The following is a 12631-nucleotide window of genomic DNA, read 5'->3' on the forward strand; positions in this document are numbered from 1 at the left end:
CAGACTTTAAGCTCAAGGGAATCCCAGACAAGCAGGTCTTGGTCACACATTCCCTACGTGTCAGAATTCTCTACCTGTGACTGTGAGAGGTCCTAGGAGATCATAGGACAGGGCTACACACAGCTGAGACGGGGATGAGCTACCCAGGAAAGGTTTACAGGAATGAAAGAGAGTCACAATACCCTTTAGAAGCAGATTCTCATGTTTAATTCTCTCTTTGTGGATAAATAAGAAAACCCACCATTCTCCCAAGTGGGCTGAACAGTCTCACTAAAATGTAAATACAACTGTCTCCGGAGGTGGCCGGGGATGACTCTGTCCCGCCAGCCATGACCTAACCAGAGCTGGCTACTGTTTTTTAAGTTACTTAGAGCTGCACTTCTTAAACTTTAATGTTCACCAGATTCATCTGGAACCTTACTGAATTGCAGATTCTAATTCAGTAAGTCTAGGGTGGGGCCTGAGCTTCCATGTTTCCAACAAGCTCCCAGGCAATGCCCAGGCTGCTGGTCCGTGGACCTCACGTTGAGCAGTGAGGACTTAGAGCTCCAATCTCAGATCTCTGCCCTCAATTGTTCATTCATTCCACACATAGTCTGCAGATCCCAGGTCACCCACTGGGGACAGAGTGATGGTCAGGTTGTCGATGATTTTAAAACTAATGCTAATCAAAATTTAAAACTTCTGGGCATCAAAGGACATAGCAACAAAGTGCAAAGGCAACCTACAGAATGGATGAAAATACTTGCAAATTGTATATCCAAAAGGGGTTAATATCCGGAATATATACAGAACTTCTATAAACACAACAACAAAAAACGAGCAATCTGATTTTAAAATGGGGGAAAGACTTGAATAGACATTTCTCCAAATAAGATATACAAATGGCCAACAGGCACATGAAAAGATGCTCAACATCACTAATCATTATGGAAATGCAAATCAAAACCACAATGAGATACCATCTCACACCCATTCGGCTGGCTACTATATTAAAAAACAAAACAGGAAATAACAAGTGTCGGTAAGGATATAGAGAAACAGAACCCTTGTGCACTGTTGGTGGGAATGTAAAATCATGCAGCCACTATGGAAAAGAGTATAGCAGTTCCTCAAAAAATTAAACAGAGAACTACCATGTGATCCAGGGATTCCACTTCTAGGTACATATCCAAAATATTTGAACGCAGGGACTCAAAGAGATATTTGTACATCCATATTCATAGCAGTATTATTCATTGGCTTGTCATTTTCACCTGGAGTCTGAGGGTCTGCAGGGAGTTGGCATGTGCGGTTGAGATGAGGGAGATGGAGCCTACAAAGCACCTAGCAGAGGGGTTGGCGCACAGTAGGTGCTCAGTAAATGAGGGTTCTCGCTTTTTGCCAATGAGTCAGTGGAGGTGGCAGGCAGGTTGTTTCCTTGGGGTGAGCGTGTGTCAGTATCACTCTGGAAAGAGCGGCTGGGTGACTGAGGGGCTCTGTGGCCTGTGACCACTCCAGGAAGCACGCTTTTATGGATTTTGTGGCAAAATGCAACAATTACAGAATTAAACACCTAAACTGGTACCAGACCCCAAAGAAAAGATGTTGCCAAATTATTTTCTAAATTACCCACTAAGGCCTGTGTGAGTCAACAAGTAGCTATTGACTTTAGTTTCAGCTACCATCAAGACTTACTGATTTGAGAGAGAAATATTGACCAAATTGAGACCAAGGTCAATGCTGGCCTCCTGGGAAAATAAATCTTAATATTAACCAAAAACTGCAGGCGCTAGGCCTGGTATTTTTGACTCTAACTGCTGGTCAGACAGAGGTCCACTCAAAGTCAGCTCTTTACTTCACTGTGTATTGTTATAGGTGCAAACTGGTCTCCAAATTGACTCGTTTCTGGAAAATTTGATATAAAAATTTCAAGCTTTTTCATATCTTAAAAGATCAAAGGACAATTGGTACTTAAGAACTGTCATGGGTGATATTTCCATAAAACAAAGAATCCATTTTGAAGTGCAGATAAGTGCCCCAACTTACTTTCTGTGAAAATTAAGAATTTCCTATGTTGACTCTCCATCCAGAGGGGCATACCAGCTCAAACAAACAAACAAAAACTCAACCGTAAAAACTTGCAATTAAGACCAGTTATTTTTGAAAATGCTGTTGAATCTACTTTGTTTATAAGTGGCCCCAAATTGCTTAAGGCAAACTACTTTTATAGCTGTGGACTCAAAAAAGTTGTCCATTCAACGCTGCTGACACTGCCCCATCTACTGGGTCAGCAGCACTGTCTTCATGGGAGATGAAACACTACCCCCTGTGGGTTGTAGGAACTCACTTTTCTGAAACAGAGTGTTTGTGTGTCCTCACAGGCAAATCTGGGAGTGGGGGGACTTATTGTGAGATGACATGCAAAATATGTCCATGTGGTCCATGACACGCAAAATGCAAATATGATGACATGCAAAAAGTGCTTTTTCTTATATATCCCTGGGATATATCAATGGAATGTCAATAAAGAGCGGTTTCTGTTGTTACCAGGGGTAAAAGATTGGATTAGAAACGACAGGCCCTAAGCAACTTACAGTGTAAGATGGGGGAAATTTACAAAGTATAATCATTCTTGAGGTTGTTGATAAATATCAGGATTAAGAATAAAAGATCTGGAAAAGATACACACATACACACACAGATGTGCAGTGATATGGACAGCTGGGAGAGAGTGAGCTCAGACTATCTGGGGAAACTGACCTCAACGGATGGGATGAAGGATGCTCCAAGGAAAGCTGATAGTTTTAGCCTTTGTGTTCAGTTGAGTTTCCCAAAGTCTACTGAATGACCAGAAATCTATTAAAATCAGCAAAAACTCCGCTGCTACATTTGAGGACAAGACAGTGTAGTCAATAGAGCAGAACTGATAAGGAATTTTTGATGATATGAACCTGATGGAATCACACTGTATGAAAAGCCCTTCAGGACCCACAACTCACTACAGGCAAAAGGAGGCTTTCTTTGGAAAACAGAGGAAGCATCCTGTCTAGGAGAACAGCAGAAACCTGGGCACAGAATAGGAAGGTCAGGGGCAAGGCTGAGCCATGAGAGGATGTCAGAATCATGCACAGAGATCCAGGTTCCACTCTGAGACAAGGCTTCAATTAAGCTGGTTAAAACCTTACACTCTGGCTTCAGAAGGACAAAGGTTCAAGTCCTGACTGCAGCCCACAAGCTGCATGACCTTGGGTTAGTTGTCCATCTGTCACCTTACCGACTCCGAGTCTCACTGTGTCCATCTATAAAAGCACAATGACAGAACCTACTCCACAAAGCTGGGGTGCAAAATCACACATCCCCATCCTGTTGGACACTGCTCTGGTGTGGAGAACACAGCAGTGACCAGAGCAGACAACCTCCCTGCCTTCATGGACCTTGCATTCTGAGAAGAGAAAGACAGGTAATAGATACAAGTAGAAGTACGTCAGGATGCCTCTCATGGGGAGTTCCTTCAGAGGGTGGGTGGTGTTTTATATAGAGTTTCAGGAAGGCTTCTCCACCGAGTTGATATTTGAATAGAGACCCTAGGGGGTGAGTAATAAGCCACAGACATAGCCTGCGGAGGACGGTCCAGGCATATAAGACAACAAAAGCCCTACCAGAACATGCTTGGTATGTTTAAGGACTAGCAAGGAAGACAGAATGATGGGAGGGGAACGAGAAAGGGGCACTGTGGTAAAAATGACGTCAAAGAGGTCATGGGGGCTAGATCATTACAGGGCTGCGCTGTCCAATATGGTAACCAATAGCCAAATGTGACTATTAAGCTCTTGAACTGTGGTTCTGAAATGAGATGTGCAGGAAGCATAACATACACACTGGATTTTGAAGGCTGAGCAGAACAATAAGCATTAAAATATTTCATTAATAACTTTTATACTGGTTATATGTTTAAATGATAATCTTTTGATATATTGGGTTAAATAAGCCATACTATGAAAATTGGTTTCACCTGTTTGTTTTTAATGTGGTTACTGGAAAATCTAAATTACATGTGGCTTGCATGATATAAGGCACTAGAGGCCACAGTAATGAGCATGGCATTTATGCTGAGCAATATGGGAAGTAAACAGAAATGCACACAAAGTGTTTAGCACATTTCCCAGAACAGAGCAGAAAATGTTTAGGAAACTAGAATTCCATTCACAGACGAACTACTCAAATGTAAAGGCAAATATATTTAGCGGGGAAGACACTGGATTCAAGAAAAAGTAATAACAGAACGAATAAAAGTTAAGTTTAAATAATTGTTTGGAATGTAGTGATGACATATAATGAAACTGGCAAGCAGCGATTATTGAAATATGAAACGTAAAGTTAAATAAAAAAGAATCTGACAAAAAAGAATGACAGATAAAATTGGATCCATTCCTAAATTCCAAATGGATCAGAGAAAAACAGGCAAAAAAAAAAGTAAACCATGTAAGTATTTCACTGTAGCCATCCTGGTAGATGTGAACTGGGTTTCTGCTTCTAACCTCCATTTCCATGACACCAATGAGATTAAATACTGTTCATGTGCTGACTGGCTATCTGTATGTCTTCTCTGGTGAAGCACACGTTTAAGACTTCTGCCTATTTTTTTCTAGTGTTGCCTTTTTCTTTTTTATTGATTTGTAAGTGTTCACAAATGCTAGGTAAGAATCCTTCACCAAATATACACGTGGCAGGTACACTCTCCCCATAGGTGGCTTCCCTTTTCAATCTTGTACTGATATCTTTCATCAGAATAGACCTTCTAAATTTTAATGTAATCCGAAGTTTTCAATCTTTTCCTTTATGGCTCGTACATTACACGTCTTGTTTAAAAATCTTTGCTTGCCCTGACCTTATGTAGATAAGCTAATTGTAGGAAGTTTTATTTTTACCTTTCTTACTTAAGTGTATGAACCTTCTCTAATTAATTTGTGTGTGTGTGGTGTGAAGTCCAGGTTATGGATCATTGTTTTTCATGTGGAGATCCTACAGACCCATCACTGTATACTAAAAATATAATCCTTTCTTCACTGCACGGCAATGTCACGTTTGTCATAAAATCAAGTGACAATACATATGTAGGTATGTTTGGGGCTCTTTATTATGTTCCTTTGGTTTATTTGTCTATTCTTGTGCTAATACCATTACTTACTATACAGCTTAATTACTATGGCTTTAATATAAATCTTGTGAATTGGTATATAAATTCTTCACTTTGTTCTTTTCCTTCAAGATTATCTTGGCCCTCTGCAAGGTCAAGATAATCTTATTATCTTACATACACATTTTAGGATTGGTTTGCCAGTTTCTCTGCCTCTCTCTCCCTTTCTCTCTTTCTCTCTTTCACACACAAATACACAGCTGCTGAACAAAATTGGCAACAAAATAATAAAAATACGATTACAAACTTAAAAGAAATTAAATCTTCATGCATCCATACTGATATAAAGAAATTAGTGAATAAGTCAATGAGGAAAGGGATCCAGCTCTTCCTTACAGAAGAATTTCAAGTAGTAAATGGAGATGGATTGAGGAAAACAGAAAATCACCATCGGTTCACCATAGTAATAAGTGCTGCAAGCAAAATCCACGGATGAATGCTAAAGTGAGTAGACGGAAGTTCAAGGAAAAACAGGCTATTTGCACAGGCTTGATGTGTCTCCCCTAAAATACCTATTAATTACTGTGGTGGTCTTCATATATGACCACAAAGTCTCCGAGACCCCTCCCTGAATTCAGGAGGTTCAGCTTCACTCTCCTCCCCTTGAGTGTGACCTGGACTTAATGACTGGCTTCTAACAAATAAAGTATGGAAAGGGAAAAATAGTGACTTTATACTGAAGGAACCTGGTAGACCCACCTTCACCAAGTGGTCACGGTCAACATCATAGCACGTCCGCTCCACGGGACGCTACGAGAAAGGCATATCTCCTCTGTGTTGTTCTTCCCTCAAATCCATAACCTCATTTCTAATCATCAGAAAACCTCAGAGAAACCCAAATCAAGAGACATTGTAAAAAATGCAGCTACTACTCTTTAAAAGTGTCAAGGCTGTAGAAGCAGACAGACGGAGGCGCTGGCCCTGATTGGAGGAGACTAAGGAGACAAGACCACGAAATGCGATGTGACAGCCTGGATGGGATCCTGCACCAGAAAAAGAACATTCGTGGAAAAACTGCTGAAATCTGATCCAAGTCTGGAGTGCAGTTAATGGTAATGTGCTGATGGTAACTTCTTAGTTTTGACAAATACACCATGGCTATGTGAGAAGTTAACCTTAGGAGAAGCTGAGCGAAGGGTAGACGGGAACTCTCTGTACCATCTTTCTAACTCTTCCGTAAAACTGAAGTTGTTTCAAAATTAAAAGTGTAACATGTTTTCTTGAAAGCTCTTCAGCAATCTCTTCAGAGTGGTTATCAAGACAAGTTTATACAAGCTGGTCCACTTTCTATTTTATACCTTTCTGAGTGCGATTTTTTCCCTTCTTTTCAAAAAAGGAGGATTGATAATGAAAAGTAATTCCATTTGGATTTTTAAAAAGCCACTCTGTGGGAACTAGCTATGGAGAAAAGCTGACTCAAAAGCTGACCCAAGAAGAGAGAATGCCTTTGCTTAGGAACAAAGCCCCAAGAACGTGGAGCACGTTTTCAGTCAATAAAGGTACTCCTTGGACCAGAGTTGTGTTTAGGGCTTGAGGGGACACACAGAGAATGTGGTTACTCACCAGGGCGACTTTCCTTTGTGGCTTCAGCAGCTTCGGTTTATGGAACGGGGCAGCGATGGGAGCTGTGGAAGCACATCAAAGGTTTAGTTTGCAATTCCTCCCAGGACTCTTAAAACCCACATATCACGAGCACCACGGACAGAGAGCCTCGGACATGGGGCCACTTCCGGTCCTCGTGGAGGAACTCTAGTTTCTGATCCAGGTAACAGCTGGACTGGTGCCCCTCGGGGGAGGATGATCCTCTCCTAGCCTCTAGATACGTCATCCTCTCCTCTCAACAAGGTCAACAAAACCACAGCATAAGACACCGCCAGCTACAAAGAGGTCAGATGTGAAGGTGAGAACCCGGTGCACTTGGTAAAGGCTGAGGCTGGGATCTTCCCTGGGGCTTCCTCCTAGTTGCATGCTAACGCTGACAGCGGTGACCTTTGACCCTCACAGACACCCTGGGAGGTCAGCAGGGAGGGTCTTATTGTCCCCATCTAACAGAGGAGGAAACCGAGGCTCTTCTTCTAACATCATGTAACTACCTAGTATTTAGATGAATTGGGACTTGAACTCAAAGCCAGGCTCAACCACGTGGGTCTCTGAGTCTCATTTTCTTCTTTCGTAAAGTAGGGCACCATCTATGCTGACTGAATGAGGTGATACAGCAGTACAACGCCTGGCGCAGAGCAGGGACAGCTCCCTTCCCTCCCCAGATCCACAAGTGTCATGCCTCGCAGGACGCTCACGCCTCCCAGCCCCTTCTGTCCACCCAGTATACGTTCAGTCTCAGCACCACTGCCTTCCACCACAGGGCGCAAAGGGTGCCAAGGGGCCATCCTGGGAAGCCCCAGTTGAGGGATAAAATGGATCCTGTCTTTTTCCTAAATTATTCACCTGGGCAACCCTTGTATTCCCAACTGTATATCAAATCCTTTGATGTATGACCTTCTAAATTAGCCACAGTTATTTTAGGAACAATTTATAAACAGTTTTTACTTCTCACCTCAGGAAATGTCCATCTTCCTCATTTATGGTACTCTAAGTCGTAACTGGAATCAAGTAATAACCCTCATTTTAATCCCCAGAACAAATCCAAAATAAATTACACACCTGGTTTTTATCTTTAGGAAAATCATAGAGCCTTCTTTCCCTTGAATGAACCAAGAGGATGCTGACACCCCCTTGGTCCACCCTGCTATGTGCAGAGAATGTTAGTGCTTCAAAGGGAAATACACTGTGGAATAGTCTGTAGAGGTTGACCCCCGCTAAAGCCATGCACGTCCAATGGCAATGCCCCCAGCCCACCTCAGGGACGGGGCTCAGTTATGACCAAAATCTAGGTGGGGTTCTCCAGACCACATAATCAGGGATGTCACATCCTCCACCTGCCTACTCTCCTGTCCTGATCTCACATCAGACCCCAGGTGCTCTCCACATGGATGACTGCTGGCTGGCTTCCTACCTTTGGCAGGGACTGCGGGAGGAACGTCAGCTTTTTCCTTCCGCCTCTTGCCCTTCTTGGGCTGCAGTGGGACCAAGCTGGTCACGCTGGTGACAGTCTCCCCTGAGCTGGAGAAGAAAAAGGTCCTGGTGAAGGCAAAGGCAGGCTTGTTCCGGGGAAAGGAAAAGGAAGCAATAGTTTCCGGGTACCCCGTGTACCTGTGTGTTCGGTAGGGTACTCTTAGGGCCGGACTGGGATCACTCTGTACCTGTCTCCAGGGGTGGCTGGAGGTCTGGTGCTGACCCCTGGCTAAGGATGATGAGTTGAGCTAGTTAGGGATTTGTAACGTGCTGTGTAAAGTTCTAAAATCTCTGGTGAGACCCAGGGCCGGCTTGCCTACATTGTTTTGGGGTGTTTAGATTGTTTGTATGGAGTGTTTACACCTGGTTAATGGGTTTACGCAGTCTGGCTTGGTTACATCGCCAGTAGGATATTAAGATATCACTAAAAACTTCTCCTTGAGCTCCCCTAAAACCAACGTTCCTTGCACACATCTTTGTGGCTCACAATCCAGAGACAGAGCAGCACCTGTGCAAGTGAGAAGGGACCCTGGGAAGTTGCAGCTGGGAGTCCCTAGGGCCCCCCATGATTGTTCACACTTTCTCCTCCTGCTGTATGTACCTTCACCTTTAAGGTAAAGACTGAGTTAGCCCTCAGGAGTGTTGTTTTCAATTATCTGGGTGGTTACCTGTGTAATCACTGTAGCATCAGATTCTATGTGTTACCGTTATAACCCAAAGTAATAGGTGAGCCTTACATCACAGGTAACAAAACCAAGATTCAAAGATGCTAAGTGACTTGCTCTAAGTGACACTGTTTGTAAGCAGACAACACGAAAGCTGCAAACCCAGACTGGCCTGATGTGAAACCTGTTCTCCTTGCTACCTGTAGGGTGGAGTCCAAGCACTTCCTTGAATGGGCATCGTCTTATTTCAAATGCATCCTATGGCTCCAGCAACTCAGAGGGCAGCCTCTTTTAGAATCTCTCGTCCTCAGGCACATATTCCAGCCAGGTAGGTACAGTTACCAAGAGAGGCTTGGTAACTCCCTTGATCTCCCTAATACAAAGGATTTCTAGAAATCCGTAAGATATGACCTAATAGTCAAAATGAATGAAGGTGGTAAACAGTTTTCACACAAGAGGAAAGGCTCGTACCTAGGAAAACATGCTAAAACTTCCTCAAGAAAAAGCCAAATTAAAATGTACTGCACTTTCTTTCTGCACATATCAGAATGGCAACAACCAAACTGAAGGCAAAGCACTCTTTTGGCAAGGGTGTGAGGAATCAGGCACTCAGAAGTATTGCTGGTACAAGTGTAAACCCTTCCTGATGGAGGGTAATTCGGCAATCAGGATCACAGGCGCTATCAGAATTACAGAGGCTTATACTCTGTGACCCAGCAATTTCACTCCTGGGAATTTATTCTGTAGATATCCTTGCATGGGTATGAAATGTACATATAAGTCATTATAGTCCTGTTGGTAATAGCAATAGATTAGAAACAACCCAACTGTCCATCAGCGGGGGACTGGTTAAGGAAATTATGGTGAATCCACAAATCCACACACGGGGTCCTTTGTAACTGTAATGAGGGATGGGGAAGCTATTTATACAGGGATAAGAAAAGACACATTGTTAAGTGAAAAAGCTAGGTGTTGGACAATGTGTAAAATGTGTCATTTCTTTTGTATAAAAATAATATATATTAGTATTTATGTACACAAATAGAGAAACTTTGGAAATATTCACAAGAATTTAAAAATAGTGGTTCCTTAAAATGGGGGTGCTGAGGAAATAAACAAAAGGAAGATTGGACAAGGAGAATTATTTATTATTATTACATATTACATAACATAATAATAATAATATAATTAATAATTGTATTATATAATATAACATATTATTATATAATATAATAATATGAATTATTATTACATATATATTTAAGTATTTAACTTTAAATTTTAATTATTAAATCATGTGATTGTATAATCTTTGAAAAACAGTAAATTAAACACTAATAAATATTTACATATATTTAATAAAAGAAAACAGACTATTCTAATATAGTCCTGGAGTTTTAAAAATAAACAAAGACTGAGTCACGTTGTAGGGAAATTTCCAAGAATACAGTTCACACTGAGAGTCCCCAAAGACAGCTTATTTTTATTGGGAACAGAAATTCTAACTGGCCATGGCTTTAGAGTACAGGGTCAACTGTGTAAATTTACAAATAGCCAAAAGGGATGTGTGTTTACAAAACTCTGGCCACAAAGAGAAAACAAGGGATCAGAAACCCTCAGAACTGTTTAAATACACAACCACACATACAGCTTCATTTCCTAGCTTTTTAAACTCTTGAAATGTTTATTTTTTCTTTCCATTATAAATTAATGCACGTTCATGTTTTAAAATGGTAATTACAAGCATGGAGACGAAAGAAAATAAGTCTATCGTAACCAAAACATGATCTTCATAAATATTTCCAGCCTTTTTCCTCTTCCTTGTTTTATTTTTTTAAAAAGACTTTATTTTTTAGAGCAGTTCTATGTTCACAACAAAATTGAGCAAAAGATACAGAGATTTTCCATAGACCCCTGACCACCCCCATTATGAACATTCCCACCAGAGTGGTACATTTGTTTTAATTGATGAAACTACCTTGACACACATCATCACCCAAAGTCCACAGTTTACATTAGGGTTCACTCTTGGTGTTGTACATTTTATGGGTTTGGACAAATTTATAATGTAGCCATTACTGTAGTATCATACAGAATAGCTTCCATGCCCTAAAATTCCTCTGTGCTCTTCCTGTTCATCCCTCCCTCCCCCACCTCTGGCAACCACTGATCTATTAACTGTCTCCACAGCTTTGCCTTTTCCAGAATGTCAGATATAGTTTGAATCATACAGTATGGAGCCTTTTCAGATTGGCTTCATTAACTTAGAAATATGCAGTTAAGTTTTCTCCATGTCTTTTCATAGCTTGATAGCTCATTTCTTTTTAATGTTGAATAATATTCCATTGTCTGGATGTACCAGGGTTTATTTATTCATTCATCTACTGAAGGACATCTTTTTTGCTCCCAAGTTTTGGAGATTATGACTAAAGCTGCTGTCAACATCCATGTGCAGGCTTTTTGCGGACATAAGTTTCAACTCTTCCTTGGTTCTTATACATTGTCTTTTTAAAAATAATATTGGGGCTTCCCTGGTGGTGCAGTGGTTGAGAGTCCACCTGCCGATGCAGGGGACACGGGTTCATGCTCCGGTCTGGGAAGATCCACATGCCGCGGAGCGGCTGGGCCCGTGAGCCATGGCCGCTGAGCCTGCGCGTCCAGAGCCTGTGCTCCGCAACGGGAGAGGCCAGAACAGTGAGAGGCCCGCGTACCGCAAAGAATAATAATAATAATAATAATATTGTATTACAATTTTGCATCCTTCTTTTTACTTAATCTACACTTTCCATATTGTCACATCCTCCCACCATTCCAGTGAGAAGACATGCCCACAGTTTACTTAGCCTTCCCCTGACATCTAAACATCTAATTTGTTTCCCAGTTTGATATACAAATAACATTGCTATAAATATATTTGTGCATAATGGTTTTCCGTTCTTAGACTTTTGTTTTTGGATTCTTAGACCTGGAAATGCTAGTTCACAGAGGAGGATCATTTTAAAGGTTATTCAATACCCACTGTCAAAAAAAAAAAAATACCCACTGTCAAAATGATTTCCGACAAGTTAGTACTACTTTATAGCCTCTTGGTCAGTGGATGAGGGCATTTATCTTTTCATCCTTTTTAACATCAGATTTATCAGTTTAAAAAATTTCTCACTTAATGAAGAAAAATGTGATATCTCCTTTTACTTGCATTTCTTTGCTTGCTAGGAGGAACATGTCCCGTGTTTGTCTGTGTTTCCTTATTTATGAATGATGTATGGACACCTTCTGCTGTTATTTATTAGGATTGTGAGTCATTCTTATAGATTTGTTTGCATCTTTGACATCAACCTGACATGCTTATTGCAAACATTTCCCTACTTTTGAATTTTGCCTTTTTGTTAAATGCACGGTCATTTGTTTTTGCTAAAATCGTTTGATAGTTTCTTTTTGTCTATTGCCTCTGAGTTGGGATTATCTTCCCCAGTTGCACCTCACACCCCACAAAATCAAATAATATTCCCCCTTCCTCTTCTCTTTTCTTGGCTTTAATTCTTTAGCTCTTTAATATAAAATGAAAATTTTGAGACATCATAAACGTAGGCCATTATGCCCAGGGCTTTCAGTAAGGTGAAAAGAGATCTGCTTTGTCATCACCATTCTCCTTGAAAACAGTAAAACTGCACTAAACTAAATTTAGTTCTACTTCATACCTCAATCATGAGCACTC

At 41.1% G+C, this 12631-nt stretch overlaps 1 protein-coding gene across 2 annotated transcripts in view; it reads right to left on the reverse strand.

Annotated features, from left to right (window-relative positions):
* Positions 1 to 12631, reverse strand: part of VSTM4 (V-set and transmembrane domain containing 4) — an 87528-nt gene that overhangs the window by 19004 nt on the left and 55893 nt on the right. For both annotated transcript variants that reach the window (XM_022564492.3, XM_089897810.1), the window contains 2 exons: positions 8193 to 8299; positions 6743 to 6804 (listed from right to left, as the gene is read on the reverse strand). In XM_022564492.3, coding sequence (XP_022420200.1) covers positions 6743 to 6804; positions 8193 to 8299 — 169 coding nt within the window. The remainder of the gene's footprint in view (positions 1 to 6742; positions 6805 to 8192; positions 8300 to 12631) is intronic.

This window comes from Delphinapterus leucas, chromosome 16 (genome assembly GCF_059928025.1).
Source record: "Delphinapterus leucas isolate spDelLeu-1000000601 "Yukka" chromosome 16, BTC_Dleu_Yukka2, whole genome shotgun sequence".
Lineage (NCBI taxonomy): Eukaryota > Metazoa > Chordata > Mammalia > Artiodactyla > Monodontidae > Delphinapterus > Delphinapterus leucas.